The sequence below is a fragment of the Papilio polytes genome, unplaced genomic scaffold, assembly GCF_000836215.1.
Source record: "Papilio polytes unplaced genomic scaffold, Ppol_1.0 DF824269.1, whole genome shotgun sequence".
In the NCBI taxonomy this organism is placed as follows: domain Eukaryota; kingdom Metazoa; phylum Arthropoda; class Insecta; order Lepidoptera; family Papilionidae; genus Papilio; species Papilio polytes.
Genome location: NW_013524935.1, coordinates 5,322,175 through 5,350,014, shown reverse-complemented (window position 1 = coordinate 5,350,014; position 27,840 = coordinate 5,322,175). Strand labels below are relative to the sequence as shown.

At 33.0% G+C, this 27,840-nt stretch overlaps 3 protein-coding genes across 5 annotated transcripts in view; 1 reads left to right on the top strand and 2 right to left on the bottom strand.

Annotated features, from left to right (window-relative positions):
* Nucleotides 1–4,759, bottom strand: part of LOC106106028 (carboxypeptidase D-like) — a gene marked incomplete in the record, with an annotated part of 22,752 nt that extends 17,993 nt beyond the window's left edge. Inside the window, 4 exon segments of the mRNA XM_013286554.1 lie at nucleotides 2–107; nucleotides 437–606; nucleotides 2,771–3,012; nucleotides 4,119–4,759. Coding sequence (XP_013142008.1) covers nucleotides 2–107; nucleotides 437–606; nucleotides 2,771–3,012; nucleotides 4,119–4,559 — 959 coding nt within the window.
* A 1,513-nt stretch (nucleotides 4,760–6,272) lies between these two features.
* LOC106108822 (rhomboid-related protein 2) lies at nucleotides 6,273–23,673 on the bottom strand. Of its 3 annotated transcripts, none has more exons than XM_013290102.1 (7): nucleotides 23,340–23,673; nucleotides 17,201–17,459; nucleotides 16,735–16,776; nucleotides 9,910–10,150; nucleotides 8,411–8,624; nucleotides 7,501–7,651; nucleotides 6,273–6,908 (listed from the first exon to the last, which is right to left on the bottom strand). In XM_013290102.1, the coding sequence occupies exons 1-7, from the start codon at nucleotides 23,430–23,432 to the stop codon at nucleotides 6,763–6,765; spliced, it is 1,146 nt and encodes a 381-aa protein (XP_013145556.1). In that variant the 5' UTR covers nucleotides 23,433–23,673; the 3' UTR covers nucleotides 6,273–6,762. The 3 variants fall into 3 exon arrangements, with proteins under 3 accessions (XP_013145556.1, XP_013145564.1, XP_013145574.1); XM_013290110.1 differs by having other exon boundaries at nucleotides 9,910–10,114; XM_013290120.1 differs by lacking the exon at nucleotides 16,735–16,776 and having other exon boundaries at nucleotides 9,910–10,114.
* A 295-nt stretch (nucleotides 23,674–23,968) lies between these two features.
* LOC106106518 overlaps nucleotides 23,969–27,840 on the top strand; it is a 4,681-nt gene continuing 809 nt past the window's right edge. The window contains exons 1-6 of the mRNA XM_013287116.1: nucleotides 23,969–24,114; nucleotides 24,264–24,752; nucleotides 25,365–25,572; nucleotides 26,151–26,306; nucleotides 26,738–26,867; nucleotides 27,339–27,574. Of these exons, the coding sequence (XP_013142570.1) occupies nucleotides 24,038–24,114; nucleotides 24,264–24,752; nucleotides 25,365–25,572; nucleotides 26,151–26,306; nucleotides 26,738–26,867; nucleotides 27,339–27,574 (1,296 nt within the window). The 5' untranslated portion in view covers nucleotides 23,969–24,037. The remainder of the gene's footprint in view (nucleotides 24,115–24,263; nucleotides 24,753–25,364; nucleotides 25,573–26,150; nucleotides 26,307–26,737; nucleotides 26,868–27,338; nucleotides 27,575–27,840) is intronic.

Below are 27,840 nucleotides of genomic sequence, written 5' to 3'. Positions count from 1 at the left end.
GTCCCAGAAGCGCGGCAGCTGAGCGGCGCGCGGGTACTTACAGCAAGACAACTCGAAAGTCACTTCGAAACAGTTCGAGTTTACGTAGTTGAAATCTTGCATACCACCTACAGGGTACGTTGTGATTTTAGCAAAAGTGGGTGATAACCCCCCGCCCCCCCTTTAGGTGGGCTAGAGAGAGGGAGTGGCCAAAAAAAAAAATTGGATGAATGCGATATAATAAGTAGCATTATTAACATTTTCTCTGAAAAGACTAAATTAAGTCCAAGCGACTAACTTTTTATTAAGATTTTTAAACTAAAAAAGAAGACACGATAAAAAGGCTGATTTTCAAAGTTATTTCGTTTAACTTTTCTTAGTTTTCTTTTTTGGTGACTTTGTTGTTTAGTTTGGGAACTTCTGTCTTAGATAGGAATAAATAAAACTGGATTCGAACCTGGCACGGAGTACCAGAACGCGCCGTTCGTGATGCCATCTTTGAAGGTCTCCGGCTTGCAGGCGTTGCCCTTCTTCATGTCCTCGTGTCTGCTCGCGTATACTGCTGCAAGATGCTTGAATAGTGCGTCATCAGGCGACTGGCTTTCCTCACAGCATTCTTTGCCAGTGCTGGAAGATATATGTATTGGAAAACATACGTCCGATTTTTGATCATATTAAATACGAAAGTTTAGATGGATGGATGATGTTAGAGTTTGTAGCTTATAGCGCTGAACGGATTTTGATGTAATTTAGCATAGACATAGATCAGTGATTCTCAACCTTTTTTGTTGCGGCAAATATTTAACGTTTTAAAATTTAGCAGCAGACAAAGAAAAAGATAAAAATTATTAATACAACACACTGCATAAATAATTAATGACAAAAATTTTAAATATACAAAAAAAGAAATATATCTATACTATTATAAAAAAGCGTAAACACACACTTTTTTGTTGCCTAAGATGTCAGCAATTACAGCATGTTTTTGGATAATTCTTTTTTTAATAAAAAGCCCTACACTTACGTCACGCTTTAGGCTATATATTTTCACGCCATTAAACATAAGGGGTTAATATTTTGGATAAAAACCCTAATGTAGGAAAGAGACCATAAGTTGCTGCCAATATCAAGAAAGTTTTTTCTTCAAAATTGCCATAGTAAGGTAATTGGTATTTTGACATTTGCAATTGTTTATTTGACACATGTAAACAATAAAATAAAATTTTCATAATTTTATGCGGATGAAGTCGCGGGGGAGCAGCTAGTACTACAATAAAAACTAAACTTTTATTAAGAGATTGAGAGAGAGACAAGCTAATAATAAAAATTTGGCATAGTGGTTGAGAATCACTGATATAGATAATAGACTAGAAGAACACATAGGTTACTCCCTTTAGTTTTTTTTTTAATTTCACGCAGACGGAATGACGTGCGAAAGCCATCAAGATAACTCTGTGAGCCGTTAGCGAAAATAAAAGTGATCGTCAACTTTTTTTAGAACCTTCATATTAGGTGTTAATAATCGTTATTTTAACATGTTAGGAATTTTGTTATTCTAAACTGCAATTGTTTTTGTTCGAAATTCAAATTCTTTTAAAAACAATGGTCCGATTATGAAGTAATTAATGCATATGTAGGTTTTGATATAACAAATACAACATCAACAATATAGCAAATATCATACGAAACAGTGATCACATATTATGACAATTTGAAAATGCAAAACATAGTAAAGATTAAGAGCCTGTCCCACAACAAGCTGATAGAGGTTCAGATAGCTTAACAATGACGTCACTGAGATAAGATAATAAAATCCGATATTTCCATTATATACTTTACACGTTGGATTGTTGAAAATTTACAATTTGGTGAGCCAGGCACTTATTCTAAAAAAATAACTCGCGACTTATCAAGTACCCAGTAAACTCTACTTTCTAGCTAAATCTAGAAAAAAAATACAATTTAAATAATTATAACAATTAATTGTTATTCAAAAGAGACGTCAATGACCGTTGTCATTAACTCACGTGACAAAGAGATATGAAAGTGCAGGCTAACCTTGAGGCGGTATCGGGTAAAAGTAACAGTAGGTTTATACTGTCGTTACATTCGTTAGCTATAACATAAAGATGAAAGATGTTGTATGTATTGAAATAACTCAAACTACTGGGGCGATTTCAAAATTTCTTTCACCATTAACAAGCCTCGTTATTAATGAGTATACGCGGACGAGGCTGCGAGCAACAGATAGTATACTAATATTATAAATGCGAAAGTTTAGATGGATGGATGTTTGTTAGTGTTTGTAGCCTAAACGGCTGATCGGATCTCAATGAAATTTTGGCATAGACGTAGAAGACAGTCTGGAAGAATACATAGGCTACTCACTTTTGTTTTTTTTTTTAATTTAAGGTGGACGGATTCGCGGGCGAAAGCTAGTTTTATTATCATTCTTTGTGACAAAACCTGTGTAACTGTAGTGTAATTTCACGTTAAAACGAATATTTTATATCAACAGACATTCCTTGCAAAACAAACAATATCTTGTGTATACAATACTAGTTTTGGCCTGCGACTTTGCTAGAGCGGAATTAAAAAAAAAAACATGAAAGGTTCCACTAGGATTTGGGGAAGGGGTACATAGGCAAGTGAAACATCTATTTTCGATGCTTTTAAGATAGATAACGCATCTGTAAATGCGATGTCTATATTATTTAAGTATTTTAGCGAATTGAAGTGTCTGTTCGTTTACTACCTTTTACTAATAAAAAACGCAAAAATAACTACATACCTTGAATCATCATATGGATAGCTGGCAACGATAGCTCCACCATGAAGGTTACCAGACAACACAAACTGCTTGCTCAGCACCCAGCGGATGAGTGCTGTGGTCTCCGGTTGTCTACCTCCATACAGATATGCATCATCATTGGACCGATTGCGATCAAACTGATCGGGGAAGTCCCTGTTCAAGTCAACACCTTTAGCGTTGTTACGACCATCACCTTCTTGTAATGATTCACATTCCCCTTCCTGGAAAGTAATTGGTTATTTGAGAATTTGGTGCAATGCGACAAACATGGCAAATCATACTAATATTATAAAAGCGAAAGTTTAGATGGATGGATGGATGTTGGAGTTTGTAGCCTAAACTGCTGAATAGATTTCAATTAAATTTAGCATAGACATAAAGGATAGTCTGGAAGAACACAGAGACTACTCAGTTTTGTTTTTTTTATTCCCATGCAGAGTAGCGGGTGTAAGCTAGTATTATATAAGGGAAACCACAGATTTCCACAACTGTACATCAACTGTTCCAATTATTAAGTGTTTGTGTGATTATCTAATTAATTTTATATTTGTTTAATGATACGATAAAAGGTAGAACTAGCATTTGCTAAGTCCAGGTGGAACTAAATACATCAATTCCAATATGCTTATGTTTTTCCGATATGTTCTCCATTTAATAATTTATGTAGATAAAAATTCTCCTATAAAAGCATAATATTTTTATTTAAATGTGTTTATATAAAATTATATTAATTGCAGTGTACAGGGAAAGATCCTGTTATCAAGACAACCTATGCATTCTTATCATTACATGACCTATGCCTTGTCTTTAGTATATCTATATTGCCTAGGTACAGTCAAAGGGCTAAGGTCTCTGATAAAGAATCCAGTCAAATCAACCTTTTATGGGAATGAGAGAGTAATTTATTTACAAGGAAATTTTATTTGAACTAAAATTTTACCAAATGTTTTTTTAGGACAAGTTAAAAACAAAATAATCACACTAATTGGGTCACAAATCATAGCATAATTTATATATGTATATTAAATAATTTTCAATCAAAATGAGAACCTCCTTCTTTATTTTTTAAATTATCAAATTACTTTTCTCCTGTGACTCCGTCTGTGTAGTAAAAAAACTAAATAGTAGCATATGTGTTCTTCCAGACTATCCTCTGTATCTATGCCAAATTTCTATGCCAGATATTTATTACCTTTTTTTTTAAATTGGCAATTTTTAATGACTATGGTATACACCTATAGTATTATTCTTATTGCAAAAGGTTTTAATAACTCAGTTAAATATTATTAAATGTGTAAAAAATATGTATGCAACATAATGCACTTACCTTACTCTTTTCAAAACCATCAGGATTCAACGATGGCATCAAATGTATATCTGTGGTGTTAACCAATTTCGTTACTCTGTCATCTTTACCGTAATTCACTAAAAGATATTGCGCCAAATAAACCATTAACTGCCTTCCAACAGATTCATCGCCGTGCATGTTAGCGACATATTTGAAAGCAGGTCGTTCAGGGTGCGTACTCTTAACACCTTCGGTAATCTGTATAACTAACAATCGACGTCCTTCAACCGATTTCCCGATCGAATAAACTTTCGCCAGTTCCGGGTAATTTTGAACCAACTCATCGAATAGTTTCACTAAATCATCGTAGTTTGTATATTGCGGAGTCTTCAAAAAAGGTTCTTGGGCAACCGAAAGTAGCAAACTATCCTTAATAAATACGGTATATAAAATAAAAAACGTGAAAAACAGTCGCGTCATTTTAACTGTATCTTTACGACTACAATCACAACGTAATTGCAATATGCAATTCAAGCATTAATGTAAACAGAATACAGTCTTATCGATATAAACATTGTCCAGGGTACGTTCTTCAGATGTTCATTTAATTTATCGCTAATAAAACACTGGATAAGTAACACGAATTATTCACTCACTTACTTTGACAATGAATGACAATTTGACGACAGCTGACAGCTATGAGCTGTCAATCATAGAGTTTTTTGTAAAAGTCAGTAGAAAATAGATTTTGTATATTTAATGTTGCCATAATGGGTAATAGTCTACTGCTTTAGAAAAATTTTCTGTAACATCTAACCATCAGGCAATACCTCATCATTACTTTTTAAATTGGAATCATCTGAGCTTGAATAAAAATATTTTGAATAAAGAGCGTAAAATAAAAGTCTGCGTTTTCGTATAAAATTTTAACATATATTTTACATACCGACAAAACACATTCAATTAAAAGGAACTTACATTATGCGTATTTAAATAACACTTAACATAACAAATCGTGCGCATATCATAGACCCTTGTACGAATTAAATAATATACAATCAATTATATTGCATTATACATTACGCATATACTGTATTTAATAATTGTCAACAAGAAATGTAACCTTCTAATGATAAAAAAATTGAAATCGTTCAAGTAGTTTTAGAGTTTTGGGAAGTCGGTCAAATATAACATTGTTAGATACCTAATTTTTACATAAATACCATTGTATCATACATATAATGCAATAAAACTGACTTATGAACTAAAAGATGAACACATTTGAAATTAATTTCGTATAGAAATCCAGACACGTCTAAAGTTTCCAGACTAAACTATAAGTAGTGTAAAGATCCTTTTCAAAAATCGATTATAAAAAATCATAGTAATTTAAGGCAGTCACGTTAAAATGTACTCAGTGGGGTTTTTTATGTCTTTCGTTGGAGATAAATGGCATGAAACGACCAAGAAAGCTTACATTTATAAGATAGAGCTGGACTATTATATACAAATGGAAAAATAATATATTGATTCAAAATAAAAAAACAAGAAATGGTGGAAATTAAAAAAACTAAAACTTCGTTAAAATAAATTGTACGTTGATAGTTTAAATTGGATTCTATTTGAATAAATACTTAAGAGAAATACTGATTACCTTAAAGCAAATAAACAACAGAATTCAACGCGTTTTATCACAGAAATAATATAATAACAGTTTATTTCAGTTCTATGTCTTATAAAATTATTTATTTTGCATTGTTTTATGGAATTTTAAACATTTCTGATATTATTAAATCAATTTAAATTAAATAAACAATTACAGTTTTACATTAATGACATTGGAAAATAAAATTTTAGAATTCGCGCCAAAAAGTATTTTTCATACATATTTTTAATAAGACTTAATTACGAAATATTAAAAATTCAAAAATAGCCACCTTTTTAGGGACGGTTTGTCTAATACAATATGTGCTACTTTTTACAACACATTTCATAACCTAAAAATATTTAATACATTATTGTAGCTAAATAAAATGTACTAAATATAACTTTTTATTTTAAAAATACTAGTTGCCCCTCGTAATACATAATAATCAAGTTTTTGTGCGTTTTATAAGAAAAAAAAAATTACAAATATAATTTAGAATCTTACTGACCATTAAAAATTTATATCTCGAATTGATCCCTTGAAAATGTTATTTTTTAGATACCTATTTAATTACATGTATATTTTTATAAATTACTTAAAAACGAATTATTCATTAAATAACGCAATACAAACACACGCACATTTCAAAACAAACACATAAATATAGAATACAAAGGCACTTCGATTATGCATGTCAAGGCATAGACTTCAACCTTACTTTGAACACTTCACTTTGTTTTATGTCAATTAAAATTACATTTTAAAATAAAAGAAAAATATAAACAATTTGATAATTATTTTGGAATATCGGTTTAAGATTTTTCTATCCATTTCATAGTTAGGCAAACATTTTGTTGTAAATCCTACCAAATTATTTAAGGTTAGTTTTAAATGTTGCCATATAAAAATAATCTCAGTTACATGGTAATATTTGGGAACATGAAGCATTTTATATGTAAAAACAACAGTATTTTTGGTCTATTGATAGTTTTTGGTTGAGTAATTGTACATAATTTTTTTAATTGCGTTTTTTTTTCACTGGAAATGCGAATACCAGAAGATGTTGGCTAAAACTCCTGCTATCATAAGAGAGAAGTAGAGAACGACCGCCGCCCACCATAGTCTCTTCTCCCATTTTCGCTTTTCTAGATTACGTAAAACTCCTATACCTACTAATAGACCTGAAAATAAATAATAACAATATTACTTCGGATAAAAAATTGAAACTGTTTAAAAATAATATTGGATGGTTTTAAAGTATCTAGAATATAAATTGGCTAGCCCTGGGGTGCTTTCATATGTTTAATTATTATAACTTTCTAATGTGTAGAAAGAAATTCGTTTTTAGACTATTTTCATACCAATATAGTAAAATGAAAGGTAATTTAGACCGATAATTTTATTCGAAAGATGAACATTTAAAATTGGAACCCTTTTTTAAAAGACACGTTCTATTTTTAAAAAAGGTTCCAATATTTATAAAAGAATTTAAACGAATCTTTATAAAAAGTGTTCCAATTTTAAATTAAAGTCAATAGACCAGATAGACCGACCGTTGACCTTTATTAGGTCAAAGAGCGGGCGCACGTCTTTGAATAAACTGTCGCACAACTGTTGAGCGATTTTTTTTAGTCAATTCAACTATTTAGTTGCACAACTGAAAATCTTATAGGAATCAAAGCGACACAACAGTTATTGGATATTTTAGTCAAAGATGTCCGCTCTTACCATATACATCTCTTTTCCTAGCTTATGACGAGACCTAGTACTTACCAGCGACTGCGCCCGCAAGATGCGCCACGTAGCCAATGTTCTGCTGCATATGACGCCAGTAGCGGTCATACACCGCCGTGCCAACGTCCACACTGGCCAGCAACACAAACACTAACAACTGCACTATCGCAAACTCCATTTCTGACCAGTTCTGAAATAAGGAAACCAATCTTACTAATATTATAAATGTGAAGGTTTAGATGGATGGATGGATGGATGGATGGATGGATGGATGTTCGTTAGCGTTTGTAGCCTAAACGGCTGAACGGATCTTCATGAAATTTGGCACAGGTTTAGAGCATAGTCTGGAAGAACACATAGGCTTCTTTTTATCCCGAGAATAGTTACGGTTCCCGTGGGAATTATTAATTTAGTTTTTTAATGTTTTTTAATACAATAAAACGTAAACACACACTACTTCGTGGCGTAGTATGTCAACAATTACATATTTTTGGATTTTTTTTTCTTTATTAAAATCCCTAACACTTACGGCACGTTACAGGCTGAATATTTTTACGCTTTAAAACTTAAGGGGTAAATAAATTGGAAAAAACTGTCACGCGGGAAAGGGACAAAAACATGCCAATAGCAGCAAGGTTGCCATGGTTACTAAGTCTCAGCCAATGGCAACGGTATTACTGTCATGAATTTTGACATTAACAATTGAAAGTTTTTCGGAATGTTAACAATTATAGTGGGCACACCTGAAACTAAACTATCGCACAACTGTTTAGTCTTGCTTTGATTCCTATGAACTTATATGGAGGCGAACACTACTCGATTTTTAGTTGTGCAACTAAACAGTTGAGATGCGAACCAATCGATAATCGCAAGACAGTTGTGCGATAGTTTAATCAAAGGTGTGCGTCACTTAAAGTTTTTATGTCATGCATACACAAAAAATAGTTACCATAATAATAGTAGCGACATGTGCAGCAATCAACGCGTAGACTCCACCCGAGGCTCCTGCCAGGTAAACCTTGGGGTCAGTGAGGCTGGTAGCGAGGCTGCCTGCCGCCACCCCGGCCAGGTAGACCAGCACCACTCGCCACCAGCGGTGCACCATCTCCAGCGGCACACCCAAGAACAACTGCACTAGTAGATTGACTAGAAGATGCACCACACTGCAAGATATAGACTTAATAAGTATGAGACATGTAATTTTAACTTGAAAGTTACATTTCGAAGTCAATATTAGGTTATCTCATGAAAATTTAGTACGCCGAACGAGTTTATTTGATTGAGAAAAGTTTCGCGTATTATTTTAATGCTGGGTTGCTGAAGTTTCCATTTATTTTATCACTAGCTGTTGCCCACGACTCCGTCCGTGTGGAATTTTAAAAAAACAAAAGTGAGTAGCCTATGTGTTCTTCCAGATTATCATCTACATTGGTACCAAATTTAATCGAAATTCGTTCAGCTGTTTAGGCTACAAACTCTAACAAGCAACCATCCATCTAAACTTTCCCATTTATAATATTAGTATGAAGTATGATTACCTATCCATTTGTGTAAGGTTGACCGAAGTTTATAAAGAATAAAACTCAAGTTACAGAATTAAAAACACTAATGGTAAAACGAAGCTGGGAAACCGGCCATAAATTAGTTTTAGCTATGGGTGATTTTTTATTCAAACTGATAATAAGGTTAACTAAACTGTCAGAAATCGACGTAACACAAAAGACAGTTATATCATTGACTAAGTTTTAAAACTATTTGATTCTCACGGTATAGAATTATCTTAATTATAAGTTTGCTTGAATCATCGCAATCGTCATATGTAATTACCCAGTTAAAGTGTGCAATTATACCGGTCGCTTAACTACGTAAACCATTTAATTTTATCTTAATAGTTATAGCCTCTTATGAACAGGAACACATTCCTTAGCTTGTCTTAACTAGCTTTTCTAACTTGATTGTAACTTTGTTAGAACCATCAGGACATAGCATCTAGCAAAGAGACATTATGTATCTATACTAATATTATAAAGAGGAAAGATTTTTATTTTTATATGTATTGAAATAACTTAAAAACTATTGCACCAATTTCGAAAATTCTTTCAACTTTAGAAAGGTAATTTATCTGTGAGAAACACAGGCTATATTTATTTCATTTCATGCGGACGAATTCGTCTATATACTAATATTAAAAAGATTTGTATTTTTGTATGTATTGAAATAACTCAAAAACTACTGGGCCGATTTCAAAATTATTTCACCATTAATATGCTAGGTTACCAGTGAGTAACATGGGCCTTGTTTTTTTTTATTTTACGCGGACGAAGTCGCCAGCAACAGCTAGTTTTTGGTAAACATAGTTTGTGACAACATTAACAAACCTATAACTACTTCATAAATTATCAATCACTTGATTTCTTTATCATATAAACATTACTAAAAAAAACTCACCCAACATGCACCAACATATAGGTCAAGAATCGCCAAGCCTCTTGTCTTTTATGTGGATTGTAGATGAACATCTGGGCGATAGGTCCGGTAGCGTCAGTCTTTCCTTGAGCAGCGTCATAGCAGAACAATACAATCTCCACCAAGGAGATGATAATCATGCAGACGGCGGGCGGCCAGCAGCTATACTCCTCCTCGTATGTACCGTCTGTGTAAGTGAAGTAGGCTTTGCTACGGGTTGGGACTGCACGCAACACAAGGTACGAGAAGAAAAGAACATAAGGAAGAGAAAAGGACGATAAAGGGAAATTTCATAGAGTAAAGAATGTAAGTTATATTCGGGGTTAAAGGGATTTGGCAAACGTCCGAATCATTTGACAAACAAGTGAAGATTGGACCGTAAATGGTTATTTTCCGTTATAAATAGCGCATAACAATAGCACAGGAATAGACCACGCAAGACGGGCATGGACGCACAGGACGCATTAAGTGGATAAAAGGGACGTGTCATTTCATATTTGAATGTCCAATAGTTTGGAAGATAATGGATCAAATTAATTAAAAATAGCAAGGATAACAAACAGAGGGTTAAACAAAAGCAACATAAGGAAGGGAGGAAAGAAAATATCTGATTAGTAAGTTTCATGCGGTTTTAGTATTAAATTTATAGAATTAAAAGCATTTAAATGAATATTTAAAATATGATATATAAAATCGAATACATCACTTAAAGTATTATTAGATGTTTTTTTTTAAATATTAGCGATTTTTGTTAATTTTTATATTTCCTTTAACCATACCAACTTAGCTGTAGGCTTGTGCTTGTGTGGGATTCGAACTCTAGACCGCAAGATCGGTAGTCCGTACCCCAAACCATTAGGCTATTGGCGCTTGGATAATTGATTAATAAATGAGCTGCTCAGCGCAACAGTGGCCCAACCTTATAAAAGTCATATTAAAAAAGGGCATAAAAAAGACCCAACTTTTGTTTTCTTTTTTAATAAAATTTTGGTACAAGTAACGTTTTAAAGGATTAGAATTACGTAATTATGTAGGTAAATGGTTTATTATATTATGTTCAAATACCAATACAAAAAGTAGTTAACTTATTTATAGTGATTTTGTGGATTAGGCCGTTATTGCGCTGAGCAGCTCAAATAGAATGTACAATTGTTAATAAGGTTACGTTATATAAAAACCAACTTTAAACAGTTTGTTTACATTTATCCAGTCATACTATCTCTATCGACTAATCTTTTATAATCTGTTGTGTTTTTATGACTAACAGCTTTTGTTTATACAATCTGATTACAAGGTTAATACCTTCATATACCATAAACACAATCAACGTTTTATCTATATGAATCCCAATTTGTATGTCTATATATTCAACGTAATTACTTTCTTGCGGTTAAATCTTACTAATACGTATTATAAATGCGAAAGTTTAGATGGATGGATGTTTGTTAGTTTGTAGCCTAACAGCTGAACGGATCTCGATGAAATTTGACATAGACGTAGCTAGACTGGAAGAACACATGGGCTATTCACTTATGTTTTTTTTAATTTCATGCGGACGGAGTCACGGGCGAAAGTTATACATAAATAGTTAATTAAATTATAACTTAAACCAGGTTTTCAAAACGAAATTTTCTTTTAGAATAAACCCGTTAATAGCAATATCTTCGATCGCGTATACCATAATTGATCTAGAAATTTCCAGATGTATAGAGATGGTTATTGTTAAGTCGTCTACAATCATGCAGGTTGTAACCGCTTCAGTAAGATAATATTTTCCTTATATCACAAGGACAACCGCATAATCAGATATTACTCAATACGTATACGGCGAATACCCTAAAATTTAATGTTCTTTTTTATAATAAAAGGGGGGCAAACGAGCGGCGTGAACACCAAGGTGGTCAACGACGCCCATGGACGCGCAACACCAGAGGAACTACAGATGCGTTGCCGGCCTTTAGGAAATGATAGGCTCGCTTCTTGAAGGACCCTATGTCGTATTGGTTTGAAAATACCGCCGAGGACAGACCGTTCCACATCGTGGCTGTGCGGGGCAGAAAGTTCCGCGAAAACCGCACGGTTGTGGAATTCCAGCCATCGGTGCCTTTTAATTTGCACTAGACTAATAATTCAGTCGAGTATCGAGTAATTTACCTCGATTAAATTAACGTTGTTCAGATTTAGTTACTAGCTGTTTGCTCCCGACTTCGTCTACGTGAAATTACATAACCACCTAGCTCAGGAGGCAGAGCCCAATGATTATTGTTCAACTGATTGTATTAATAAAGTGTTTTTTTTTATTTTTTATTTATATAATAGTAGAAAATACAGCCTACTAACTTTCGCCCGTGACTCCCTCCGCGTAGAATTAAAAAAAAAGTTAGTAACCTCTTCATCAAAATCCGTTCAGCCGTTTAGGGTACAAACTCGAAAACATCTATCCATCTAAACTTTCATATTTATAATATTAAATATGATAAAATTAGTCGAAACTAGACTTTATTAGTAATCTCGTGCGAACTAGGCATAAGTATGCAATAAAGGATTTAGAACATGAGCACACATTTGACTAAACTATCGCACAACTGTTTAGTTTCGCTTTGATTCCTATGAGCTTATATGGAGGTGCGCACTACTCGATTTAGTTTTAGTTTAGTTGTGCAAAAGTTGAATGGGCGAAACAATGGACAATCGCACAACAGCTATGCGATAATTTAGTCAGAGGTGTGCGTCCGCTCTTAATGTGCAAATATAAAATAAAATAAATAAATAACATTATTACGTATTTGGATTAAGGCATGCATATCGTATCTGTGGTCAGAACTAAGAAACATTCATGCTTTTAGATTCTTTATTATACATTATTAATTACAAATAAACATACCGAAATAATTTATAACACTTCTTACATATCCTAATATTTTATTAAAACTGTTTATATAAAAATTGTCTGTCCGTGAATTTGTACACGTTTTAAACCACATCATTAACACTACGCACTAAATGCATCGTTTAAAATAGACAATTAAAAAACAATTAACAAAAATAATGCGTTATTTTCGACTACATTACTAAAACAGATAAAAAATATCTGTCAAATGACAGCTATTTTGGCGCGCTTTTTGTTTTTTTTTTCGTGCAAAAGGGATTAGACGCGGTGCAATGGCGTCCGTTTTGCCGCGCTTATTGCAAAATACTGCTACAAAGGTTGCGAAGTAACAGACTGCAGTCTGGGTTAATTGGTGTTCGTAAACGAAGTCAACGTTAGAGACAATCATAGATTAACAGTTAATAGTTGGTTTGTAATAAAACGGTCATAGATTCGAATCTATGAAATTTTACTAATATAACAAAGAAAAACAAGTTTTTTCTTAGTTGGAATGGTATAAAATACAAGAATAAAATAAATCACAATGCGATTATAAAATTGTATAATTTTAAAGTCCATAAAGAAACACTTATTACAGTTCGAAAAAAAAATCCACATAAATTTTTCAAACAGTAAAAAGTGCATTTTAATTATAAAACTCCAACGTATAATCTTTTATATTCTATGACCAAATTACTGTCATATGAATTTAGGTAAATCGCAATCGTCGACAAGCGACTCGTCCGGTTAACGTTAATGGAGGTCAAATTGAGCCCTGACATCGCTTAGCTTTATTAAATAAGTAATTGAATAACGGTGTTATAGACCTTTGTTACGTAATGCCTATAAATAGATACGGACCTTAATTGGAAGGGAACCGCTTTAAGCTACTAGCGCCCTGGGTAACATCTACAACGCCCCCATACTTAGGGGGGCGTTAAAAGTCTTTCCGTCAACCGCCCCACCTTACTGTTCTTGGATGAAAAAAGTACTCTATGGTGAATTCTACGACTGTCTAACTATATTCATGTACGCACATGGTTCGTCCGTTCGTGTAGCGCGGGAGAAGGAGGTAGAAACATCATTCATCCTCAGTGTACCAGTTTTGACACTTTTAGATGTGGTTGACACTTGACTTGCTACATCCACGGGATATACGTAATTCTGTACCATAGATCTTGTTATATATCCTGCAGGAATAATCTTTATTAATACGCGAGACGAAAACTTCGACGTAAAAAAAATTAATGACAACGCCATCTAGTGATTCTATAACAACTTTATAGAGGACGCTACGTATGCGCATGTAAAATAATGTCTAGGTCATAGATTAAATTTTCCCCATGATACAAAAAAGGTCATAGATTAACCTCCGCTCTTTCTACCTAAACCGCATGTTTATTTGCTTTGTAAAATTATTTGCGCCTGGCTTCGTTTAGTAACAATACTTAAAATTCTTGAGGCAGAAAATATGTTTAAAAAAAACTGTCTATAATTTATGTTTTTTTTAACCTTGTTTTTTTTTAAAGTCGTAGATTTTTTTTAAAGAAATATTTCATTGTTTATTATAGTTTTTGTCACATGCTATCATGGTCAGACATAATGGTCAATTTCATATCTTTGTCACATATCGAACAAAAAAATTCGTTATTCATAAAGCACATTTATCATTAAATTAAATAAACAAAGTTAGTCACGTATAGTTTACTTAACCTTGACTTTAATATAAAAGAGGTAAATTATGAAACTATTACGTTCGAACAAGTAATTGTTTATAACAAATTAAGTTTGATCCGCGGATGCACTTGAACGAAGTATAACCACTGAAAACAAAACGTTTATGTTTTTATGAGTACTTCTAAAGACCACGGCACTGACGGTAATACACGGTACACACTTGGCCAGTATATTTGGACAGTTGCGACGACCAGTCTTAGATTGTATGGACTCATTGGCGACAGTTAGTGTTTACACTGTACCAGTGTATTGACAGTCCAGTTATTGAGTGCGTCAAGTAAGAACCTCGCATTGGATATTTTTCTATCTCTCTCTCTTTCTCTATTGGTCAATTCTCTCTTTCTCTATTCTCTCTCTCTATTGGTCAATAGTGTTTTATTTTATTTTATCTATTTCCACGCCTAAAAAATGTGTTCTTCTTTTATATGTCTACTTATAAAGACGTTTCCTCAGTAGATAAAATCATCAGGGTAATAGTCATTATTTACGAATATTGTTTACCTAAAGATTTTGTACATCGATAGCGAGCATCATTACATTAAATGTCATTATGTTAAGGTAACTCTGGCACGTGATTTATTTCATTTTATTATTCTTGTTTAAGGAAATATTTACGACTAGCTGTTCCCGTGCGGCTTCATCCGCATAAAACTATGAAAATTTTATTTTATTGTTTTCATGTGTCAAATTATCAATTGCAAATGTCAAAATGACATGACAATGACAAACCATGGCAACTTTGTTTCCTTGATGTTTGCAGCAACTTATGGTCTCTTTCCCGCATTAGGGTTCTTGTCCAAAATATTTACCCCTAAGTTTAATGGCGTGAAAATATATAGCCTAAAGCGTGACGTAAGTGTAGGGCTTTTTATCAAAAAAAGAATTATTCAAAAATATGCTGTAATTGGTGACATCTTAGGCAACAAAGAAGTGTGTGTTTACGCTTAATTATAATAGTATAGATATGGAATATAGATAAGTATAAGTATATAGTATTGATAACCTACTATAAAATTGCTATGAGCTATAGTGTAATGCAAATGTTAAGGAAAATAAAACTTTTTACCATTCCAACTAAGCTTTATCGCGATTTAAATTTCGAATTCCTCACGACCTTGAATGTGATTTTAAAAATCTAATTATGGTATTTCTATTATAAAACTAGTTTATCGCGTAGGTTTTCCCTAATTTATTGAAATGATCACATATTCAATTCTTTAAAAAAAATCTAAGCACTTGCGTATTTTAACGCTGTGTTAAAACTGGGCGTTGGCGCCGAAATTACAATGTTTTAAAATCAGTCTTGTTGTCTTCATCTAACGCTCAAAATATCACTGCACGATAAAAAAGCGTTGCGTTTTAAAAGCGCTTCCATATGAACACACGGAAATGCATTTGTTTGATTTGAACGATTATTAGCGCGCGTTAATAAACGTGCGACAAAATCTTAATATATTATAGCTTATCGAAATAACTGGTTAACACAAACCCACAACCTTATTTTAAAAACTGGCCACACGTAATAAGCGGCATCAGTAATGGTAAATGAAAAAAAAAACAATGGAACTGAATAAAAAAACAACAAAACAAATGATTGTCAAAGCGGTCAACATATCCGTATCTTGGGATAATTTTGACGAAAACAAATGAAAACGAAGCAAAACCAAACGCTTTTGTCGAGAAAGCCTGCGTGTACTGGGTTGATTAAATTTATTTTTATAAACCATTTGACTTGGAATCATTTAAATGTTACTCAAGCAATCCTTTCGTGTCAATGTCTTATACAAAATCGACACTAAGGGGAGACCTTAAATACTTATAAACAACTTTAAGTGCTGCCATTAGAATAACAATTATTCTTTCTTATTGATTCTTATTGCTTCCTATTTTGTAAAATAGTCCCTGGGAAATTCCGTGTTTTTATTACTTTTAGCAATTGGCTTTGATTGTTCTTGCCCGTGGGATGACACACTTCTATTTTTAAATATTGTCTAATGTCAAACGAAATAAAATTAGGACAAGCAATGTTCTGTTTTGTATGTTAACATAACATAGGTCCTGTTACAATACAAACACAGTAGAATTATTATAATAACCAGTACACGCGAAAAACAGAGTATGAATAATGAATGGACCAAAACAATGGCTGAAAAGTGATGACAACATAAAAAAAAACCAACGAAAAAAAATTTTAAAAATACCGCTATCCGACGTCGACACCGCTCTGAATCCTGGCCACGTTCCTATCAAACAAATTTAGATTTTATACAAATACAATAAGCTATAAATTACAATGTTAATTGCATGCGCATAAATATTAAAAAAATAATAATATACTTGCATAACAATGGATAAATTACGTTACGTGCATTATGTTACGTGTAGATACAGTTGGTTGCTCATAGCAAGTCTAATTACGAGTATAAAATTCTCATTCAGTTTTAAAGAAATATAAATAAACTTGTGTACTCATTTATACATTTTGACTGACATCTATCCCTCTTCGCACGGGCGATTTTTAAACGCTTTTCACTTTTATTGCTTTTAATATACACTGTTATATAAAAGCGTCGCCATATGAACAGCTACGCCTTTTAACGCCCGTGCGAATAGGACCTAATACAATTTTTTGCAATTCGATTTTACTCACTGGAATTTACAACTCACCTGTGGTATCAACAGGATCTCTATGCGGTATTATTGAATGCACATATCTGGCAACGAAGTGTCCAAATACCGCTTTAAGGTCGGGATTGTGCATCATTTCCACAAACTCTGCAAACTCGAGGTATCCGGAGTTATCACTGTCTGCCAACGCCATTATCTTCTCCACAACATTATCTGGTAGATCATGATCATATTCTCGGGATTCTATTATATTTTTTAACTCTCCGTATGATATCTTCCCATCGTTGTCTCTGTCGTACTGGAAAAAAAGATTTGAGACTAAATATTTATTAGTAAGATGGCGCCCATGACTCTATCTGCGTAGTATTTAAAAAAATACCCTGTGGTCCTTTGAGCCTACCCTTAGGAGTGAGTAGACCTTAGTGACCAAATGTGGATTGACTCCACGCATATTCTCTGATATGTGCAGACCTATATTGTAGGAAAACATCGTGAAACTTTAAATCAAGGTTTCCTCATGGTCATGTATATTTTCTTTGTTTTAATATCTTTTTATTTAATATCTATTGAACAATAGAGTTACGCACATTACAATCATATATCCTCTAACGTTATAAACAATTAATGTCGATTTATCTCTTTTCATTGTCTATTTCACGAATTAGGTCACGTACAAACAGCAAGTTTTTACAAATATTTAAATAACCCATTTCTGTTGAGTTATTCCATTGACGTAATTATCACATTCAATTTTTCAACAGTTGTAGAGCCTACAATAACATCTGTTCCATGAATGTAACGCTCACACGACCACACAGAAGACATGAAGTCAAAATTATTTCGCATACTATGATGAGGGTATCAGAGGACACAATTAAGTCCATTTTCACCCTGTTCTTATTAGGAACGGATGGCAAGGGAAGGTAAATGTGACAGGGGACTTATAAGATGACATTTTCTTTCTGCGTGTCGATTAGAAGCGTATGCAAATGCTCTTTGGGTAAGGGTCACTTTGCTAGAATAATGCAACTGGCCGCTTTTGCCTTTGTCACATTTCATAAAAAAAAAACTGTATAGCAGATTGTGATGTTCGCAGTATTAAAATTCGATCCGTTATAAAATTTAAATGGCAGTGTACACTCTTACTCATTCTGTTTGACAAATATTGCGTGACGTTTGTATTTTCTTATGTTTACTTTTGATACTTTAAACAGAGTAACTACCACAAACTATAAAATTGCAGTACAAATATCAGTACAGTATCAATCATTTCCACACTAGCCTGGGTGTAGTCAGCTAATCTAATCGGAGAGTAAACAACCTGTTATCAACCGGCCTGCGAGCAACGCCTAACACTGTCCATTCAATATACACGTAAGCTGGAAAAAATGTTTAGGATGGGTGTACACTAGTGTTGATTTAACGGAAATTGAAGGATATCTTTACTGGCATATACTGCCTTTATCGCACTCTAAATGAGTAGATTGTGGACCTATAAATCGTCATTTATTTAAAGGAATCATACTAATATTATAAATGTAAAAGTTTAGATGGATGGATGGATGTTTGTTAGAGTATATAGCCCAAATGGCTGAACGGATTTCAATGAAATTTGGTATAGATGCAGAGGATAGTCTGGAAGAATATATAGGTTACCACTTTTGTTTCTTTTTTAATTTCACGCGGACGAAGTCGCTTGCGAAATCTAGTTTTAGATGTAAATTGAAAAACATTTTATTTTATTGGAAATCACATATTTCTAATCCACTAAAGATCTCTTCAATTGAAATAAATATTAAAAGTATTTGCCAGTTTTCAACATTAAAATATTTTGCTGTCAATGTCTTGAATGAACAAACGACAGCAGATGTAATAGTGACGTTTGTGTGACGTAGTGAGTTTAAAAATAAAATAAACATTGTAAATTGTATTTACATTAAAACAGAATGTTTATCGATGATTTAAGATTGTTTATTTAAAACGCTAGTGTGTATGTGATCTAATATTTTTAGTAAGTAGGTTAAGCCCGTGGATAGAACACCTAAGAGGAGGAAACTTATGCCAATATCAGGCAGACTTTCATGGGAGCTACTGGCACGTATCACATGCAAGGTATGAATATATTTGATTTTGACAGCTACGGACATGTAAGTTAATGTAGAGGCTAAAGGGTATTACGAAGCTTACTCGACTCATACAATCTCGTGAACAATTTACTAGCATGTTGAAGATAATGTGCCAGTAACTGGCATGCTAGCGACTACTCGATTTTACTGGCATGTGTATGTGTGTACTGGCCTAATATAAGTTTTCTTACCATTATATAGTTGTCCAAAACTGTTAGCAATCAGTAAACATACTACAAAAAGTTAGCATTATAATTTAAATTCTGGCTGAAATTACCACCGACGTAGATTATGCCATCTTGTTTCCTAATTACTAAGAATAGCACTATTAGATTGGCATACCTTTACAGATAAAAACCCTTCTCCTATTAAAGATAAAAAAGGGAATTGTAAAGAGTTATCGGAAAGCAAACCTCACAATGAAAATGAGGACGAAGGGTTAATAATCTGTATTTCTAACATAGAGAAATAATTTCAGAACGAATTCGACCACAAACCGAGCTCGGATATTGCGTATTAAAGTTGACTGTGTAACCACAAACATATGAGATTGCAAGAAAATAAAAATAAAACATATAGTAACCATATTGAAGTTTTAATAAAGTAATAACTAACTTTTGTTTCGCGATATTTACAATAATAAATCCTCGAAAATCAATTTTCGTCGTCTTTCAAAACAGAATATGTTTACAGTGAAAACTTACGGCTATACATATCTCCATCAGTAACAATGGCTGACGCATCGTAATTGGTAACATCCAGTTTACAATTCACTATTTCCTAATAATTCCAATGAGTCACATCACCAACGGCCCATGAAAATCTTACCATATAAGGAACGACATAAACCGCCAAATGCCCAATGGCTAAGTGTTTCGACACAACATTGGATATTGGGTTCAAATCCTAACCTATTTCTCACGATTTCTATTTGAATAAAAAAGCTAAACCTGTACAGTAAATGTTCTGTTGAGTTATTGACAGTTATCCCAGTTTAACTGTGTTCAAATATAAAAAATACACTTGACTTTTTCGCATTGAATATCTAAACACTGATAGCCGACACACACCTTTGACTAAACCAGCGCGCAACCGTTGTGCGATTGACGATTGTTTCGCAAGCACAAGTAGCGTGCGCACCATACAAGGAATCAAAGCGAAAATAAACTGTGCGATAATTTAGACAAAGGTGTGCGCGCGCTCTAAACGGTATGTCTTGTTAGCAGCATAATGCAGGTCACACACGATAGCGGTTTAAAAAAAGTGTGACGTATATTGGCGTTTAACCAAGATATATGCAGTCCTACATTATGATAAAAATATTTTGATGATGTACTCGTGAGTGTATTCTCTTATCATTATGAGTCATATATCGCGATGTCCTTGTCTATTAATAAAAAACTAAAGTGTAGTCATGCTTAAAACCATTTTGATTAGCTTCAATTAATACCAATGCAATAGATTGCACTATATTTCATGCTTATAAGCTAGCTTCACACGCTCAGTTTTATCTGAACTGTCACATCATTCAGATATATTTAAGAAAATTGGGAACATTCGTTAGTTTTGCCTACACAACGTGCTTAACTGAACGATCCGATAAAGTGTGTAGAGGGCTTTAGGAGGCACAGCTCTTAAATATCGAAGCAAAAGTTACTACTCGAAACATGTTTCTGTTTATAAAACAAAAAACCTACGTACTTCAATGGAAACCTACGTTGCAATTTTCGATTGTTATTGCATTCAATGTATATTTAATACGAGTTTAACAAACTTTACGTGATCTGGATCCACGCCAGACGTATTGGATACGAAAATAGATACAAGTATATAATACAATTTGCATCTATGTCTTGCGTCTTACTAAATGCGAAAGTTTGAATGGATGTTAGCGTTTGTAACCTAAACTCGTGACCGGATCTCCACTTTTGTCAGTAGAGCATAGTCTGGAAGAACACATATGCTACTTACTTTTGTTTTTTAAATTCCGCGAGGAGTCGCGGGCGAAAGCTAATTTTATATTTACGTAACATATGAGGACAAGCGTATAAAAGGGTTAAGGTCATTGACATGGAATACAAAGTATACACATTTTAAGACCATATGACTAATAAGTTATTTAGTGACGTTTAAAACGTGAGTAACATTGAGGTTTGTCACTAAAAGCTAAAACATTTCCGTGAGGATACAAGTCTTTAGGGTTGATTCAAAAAGAGATTACTCATAGTCAATTAAAAGGTGTCCGTTTTTAGATTTTGGACAACCCTTAAGATGCTTTGCCTAATTAAAGCGTATAATTTACGTCAGTTTGTAATACTAGTGAGATTATGTACAAACGAACTGTCGTCTACAAATTTCGTTAGCGCAAATTTGGACCACCCATTACGCCATTTTTACAGCGCGGAATTACAAAAGTAGCCTATAACATGCCCGTCAATGTCAGCTAACCTACAGTGGAAGCCCGATCGAAATCGGCCCAGCCGTTTCAAAGATTACCCGGAACAAACGCGGCTTACGGACAGACAGACAAAAAAAATGAGATTTTCGTTATCAGCAACGCAAATACATCATGTTCCCGAAATCTGGATTTCTTCTTTTAATATTACAAACAGAGAATCCAATTTTATTATGTGTATAGAGTATAAAGTCTACAATCAATAACAGATGTTAATTACAAACATTTGTGAATGCAGTCTTGAAGGTTACAATAGTGATTTTTTTATACTGTTCAATATAGAGTATCGTAAGAATTATTCTCACGCGTATCTGAGATGTGAGTCATTGTAAAATATTTAGCTGTAAACGAGTAAGTGTTTTCCTTACGTAATTCCTTAACTACCGCTTCTTAGCTATATTTACATATTACTAATGTTATAAATGCGAAAGTTTAGATGGATGGATGTTTGTTAGAGTTTGAATCCTAAACTGATGTACAGATCTTGATGAAATGTGGCATAGAGGATAGTCTGGAAAAACACATAGGCTACTTATTTTTTGTTTTTTTATTTAATGTGGATAGAGTTGCAGACAAGACTAATCTTACATATTCATCAATTTCGTTTATTAAGCTTGTAATATTAAAAATATGCTAAGACATTGTAATAAGGTGATCAAAAGAGGTTTTTCTTTTTTTTTTAATGGGCGGCTCTATGCCACCCTCTTGTTCGCCCTTACATATTTGTGGGAAAGGGATTAGAAGTGGTTATAGGGTGCTCAAAATCATAAATAAATAAAGATAATAATTTGATCCATTTTATGCATATAAAACACCATTTTTAAACTGACCTAGGCAAGATTTCTACAGCACCGCCTAAAGTGTAATACAAAATAACTGGTATTGTCAATAGATGACTTTTGGATTTAGCTTTTTTTTGCACACTAATTCTCATAAAAATTTACTATATGTTGAAAATAATAACTTATAGGAAACTTATATGATTTATTGATATTAAATGAGAAAGTACAAACAAGACGGACAATCTTATCTTCTATCAGATATATGTAAAGATTATATTATGAGTACAAGAATGGTATAAGTTCCTTTAACTGCTCTATAAAAAAAAGAGAAATTAAACATTGATTTGTTACTACACCATGAGTATGAATTACTAGCTGTTGCTTGCGACTTCGTCTGAATGAAATTAATAATTAATAAAAAAAGCCTATCTTACAGATAAATGATCTTTCTAACGGTGAAAGATTTTTTAAAATCAACCCAGTAGTTTTAGAGCTATTGCAATACATACAAAAATACAATCTGTCCTATTTATAACATTAGTATATAGTTTAGTTGAAATAAACAAATATGAAAAAAGCACTTCAATTAGTTTTAAAGAAAGAACATGGCCATTAATGAAGAAAATATACCAGAAATAGGCAAGTTAGGTAATAGTCTAGATAAATAAAATGAAAAAATTTAAATGATGACTATTCTAAAAACTATAAATTCATTCAGAATAAGTGCCTTGTGAAAACAAACGTGAGAATTCAATAAAAAGGCGGAAGAATCAAGACAAAGTGAAAGTTCAAATAATGACTAAAAAGTAGTTTACCTTGTTAAATATTCTTTGCCAATATAAATCGGATCTGGTCGGAGTAAGGGGCATGGAGACAGTAGTTTCTCTCTGTTGCGAAGTCATTTTCATTAAAAACTATACAGAACTGTACAAACTATCAAAAATTCAGAACTTAAATGTTGACCGAATAACACATCTCGCGGCTTTTTGAAACAATCTTCGATTAATCACAATCGATTTATAGCAACGATAAGATAATAAAGACCTTGCAATATTCGGATAAATTTTATAGTGTTCGTGTTTATGTTATTGATAACAAATAACAACTGTATAATAACCACTTCGTCCAAAGTACCGTTACAAACTGGCTTTGGCACCTGACACACTGACATTTTTACGTACACTTTGTGAACAAACATGACGTAAATTGGTACGTAATTATTTCGTTTATCTCCCAAACAATACTTCGAATAATTAAATACACAGTATTGGTATGATATACGTTAAAGGAGCAAATTAATTTTAACTCAAAGTTCAAAATTAAGTGAAAAAAAATCACTCAAGATCATTTCCTTGATTCTGAATGCATAATCGGAACGTATTAGTGTAAACATTGTTTCTATAGCAACTACGCCAACTGTCATCTGTCACTTCCGAACAAAATAAACACAATTTGTTATCAGTGAATTTTTTTAATTTTATTCACGGCGATAAAATAAAAACAAAAATAAAACATGTATGACTTTAATAGTAACAATAAACTGCCCGGAGTCTATTGGCTAAAGCAGCCTATCGATGATTTAAAGTTAAAGTATGTTTTTTTTTAAGAATTGGGCAAAAGAACTACGGGAACCGCAACAAATGAACTTTTTTCTTTTATTTAAATTGCATTTTAGTAAATTTCGTTTTATTCACTATTATTCTAAGCATTAATTTAACAAATAGTTTTATAAATTACAGAATTAAAATCAAACCTAAAGCTAGTGCGATAAATTTACCAAAATACGAAGAATTCATGAACATATCAACAACAGCTGATTTAGATAAAATCGAAACTGAAGGGATTGACGAATATGTATTTAAATGGCAAGAAAAAGTTTTCAGTGCTTGGGAAATTAAGACTTATAGTGATGTACACAATTGTGGTACTGAAACTCAATTGGACCATCATAATGCATTAAATACTAAAGAATATAAACCCCAAAAAGTATTTACTTATATACATGAGGATTCTTATTTACCAGTACCATTGGATTTAAATAAATTTCAAAACCAAAGAAGTAATTTTAATCTACTTTCATGCTTTGAGAATTTAAGCTTAACAGATACATTTAGGTCATTTGGAGGTTCAAGTTCACTGCATCAATTATTCCGTAGTCAAGAAAGTGTGATAGAAAAATCAAGTTGGATTTCTATGCATGTTGTATTTGATGATTCTACTTATACTAAGTAAGTTTTCATTAAGTATTATTTAAATTCAGAGAATTATGTACAGTGATAAGACATTAAGATGTACCATATGTATTAACCACACAGAAAACAGGCTTGAAGTGGAAGCAATTCCGCGTTTCGTCTGATGAGTGTGGTGCCGGAGGCCAAATTTAGTCCCTTTCCCTTTCGACCCTTTTCTTAAAAGGAAAGGATGGGAAGGATAAGTGGATTTGACGGTGGAAGAGATGCATAATGCTCTTTATGTGCGTCTCCTCCTCTGTCAATGAAGGGTAGGCAACAAATCTGCAATGGCGGATGTTTTTGGGCAGCGGTCGCTTTCCATTTCGGTGGATTCAGGTGATTGCTTGCTCGTTTCCCACCTTATATTATAAAAAAAAAAACAGTTTATTTTTACTCATATGAAGAAACTAGCTTTCTCTTATGACTCTGTCTGTGTGGTATTAGAAAAAACAAAAGCAAGTAGCCTATGTATTCTTCCAGAATATGCTCTATATCTGTATTAAATTTCATTGAGATCCATTCAGCAGTTTAGGCTACAAACTCTAACAAACATCCACCTAAACTTTCGCATTTACATAGGTAATATAAATTGAATTTTTTATTCTCCAGTGATACTCAACTTTTAATCAAACAGGAATATATCCTGTTGTCTTTGTACTACAATACAACTGACAATTATCTTATTATTTCACCTGATGTGAACAATTTGGTACAAAACCCTTATAATGTGTCCACGGAAAATTGCTCGGCCAACTTTGAATATGGTGTTGAAATCATCTTTGATGAGTCAGAAAGTGACCAAGATCTAGTTAATTTGGTAAGTTTAAATACAACATAGCAAATATAGGAATAATTAATTAGCTAGTTAAATAGGTACAGTCATATTTTTATTTATTTATACAAAAATACAATATTACAATTCACATATAATTTTACAAATACATTTCACATTCACACTTTTAATTTTAAATTCGGTATGTTTGAAAAACTTAAGTGTGAACTGTCAGTTCAACTGTACAATTTTGTGTACACAGATATAATTTTAACTGGAAACTATGGCTTTAATAACTGACAGAAGTGAATATTTGATCTGGGAGTTAGACTTGTAATATATCATTTAAATCCTTTTTTATAAAAATGGATCAGAGAGTGATGGAAGAAATCCCAATTTATTGTAGATTAGCTTTCACCCGCGACTCCGTACGCGTGGAATTAAAAAAAAATAGGTAGCCTATGTGTTCTTCCAGAATGTCTTCTGCATCTATGCCAAATTTGATCCAGATCTGTTCAGCAGTTTAGGCTACAAACTCTAACATTAATCCATCTAAACTTTCGCATTTATAATATTAGTAAGATTTAATGAATATTTTCAATACTTTCATCTTGTATTTCCAGCTTAATAAACTGTACATAAAATGGCAAAAGAAACACAAACAAATGGTGAAATTCATTCCAGCGCCAACGGGGAAAGAGAAATTTCATGTTAATATTGAAATTGTATCAGCAAATGACTTTGATATGGATAACATTTATATTGAATATGAAATTAAGGTATTACAACTATACTAGCTTTTGCCCGCGACTCCGTCCGCGATGAATTAAATAAACATTTAGTAAGCTATGTATCAGATTATGCTCTACATCTGTGACAATTTTCATTGCGATCTCTTAAGTATTTTTTCACTCTATATGTTACAATAGTGATAAATATTTGTTTTTACATTTAAAAAGGATCTTTGTTTAGCGATGTTTTAAATAGTTTGTTACAAATGAAGTAAAAGTTGTTAAAATTTTTGAAAACTAAAGACTACTAGCGCCATCTATGATCGATTTACAAAAAACATCTGAAAGCCATTTTGTTCTTAAAGGCTTACAATAGATGTCACTGTTTTCAATTCCTCCTAAGAAAAATGGAAACTTGCCTGATAGTTGAAATATTTTACCACAAATTGAATTTTATTCATAAATAATAACTATTTTAGATACCAGAAAACTTTAAATGTGAAGATATTCTCCATGGTAGAACTCATATCAGCAAAGCTAACAATGGCGATAGATTTTGGACATATGGACAAATAATTGAATTGGATATAGAAAATGATGAGGAAATAGGTAAAAATATATTAAAACCGAAGAAAACTAAACTAAACCGTTGCAGAATGATCAAATAAACATTAAAAAACAAAATCAATTAATTCTACGGGAACCGTAACTATTCCAGGGATAAAAAGTAGCCTATGTGTTCTTCCAGACTATGCTCTAAACCTGTGCCAAATTTCATGGAGATCCGTTTAGCCGTTTAGGCTACAAACGCTAACAAACATCCATCCACCCATCCATCCATCCATCCATCCATCCATCCATCCATCCATCCATCCATCCATCCATCCATCCATCCATCCACCCACCCACCCATCCATCCATCCACCCATCCATCCATCCATCCATCCATCTAAACTTTCGCATTTATAATATTCGTAAGATTTAAATTACTAATATTGAAAACCTATACTTTTTACTGGTACTGTCTATTTTTAAAGCGGCATTTTGCATTTACTGAAACGTTAAATGTAAAATTTCTAGAACTATCGCCTCTACAGTTATACCTTGAAGCGATATCTTTAGACTGGTGGGGTAGACAGCGAACTGAGGGGTATTGTTACCTACCTCTGTGGTTAATACCCGGGTATTATAACAAGGTATTGACTTGCTCCCTCCCGGAGGAGGTGGATAAGGTGGAAGCTAATACCCGACGATTCTTTGTAGGAGGATGTCATTTGATAAAGGATTTGGAAGTTTTATCAAAGCCTCAATTACAGGTATATTTTATATTTAAATGTAGCTATTGGTTTTTAACATATTTTTATTTTGATACTAGCTGTTTCCGTGCGGCTTCACCCGCATGAAATTATGAAAATTTTATTTTATTGTTTACATGTGTCAAATTATCAATAGCAAATGTCAAAATGACATGACATGACAAATCCTTCTTTCTTGATGTTGGCAGCAACTTATGGTCTCTTTCCCACATTAGGGCTTTTATCTAAAATATTTATACCCTAAGTTTAACGTCGTGAAAATATAT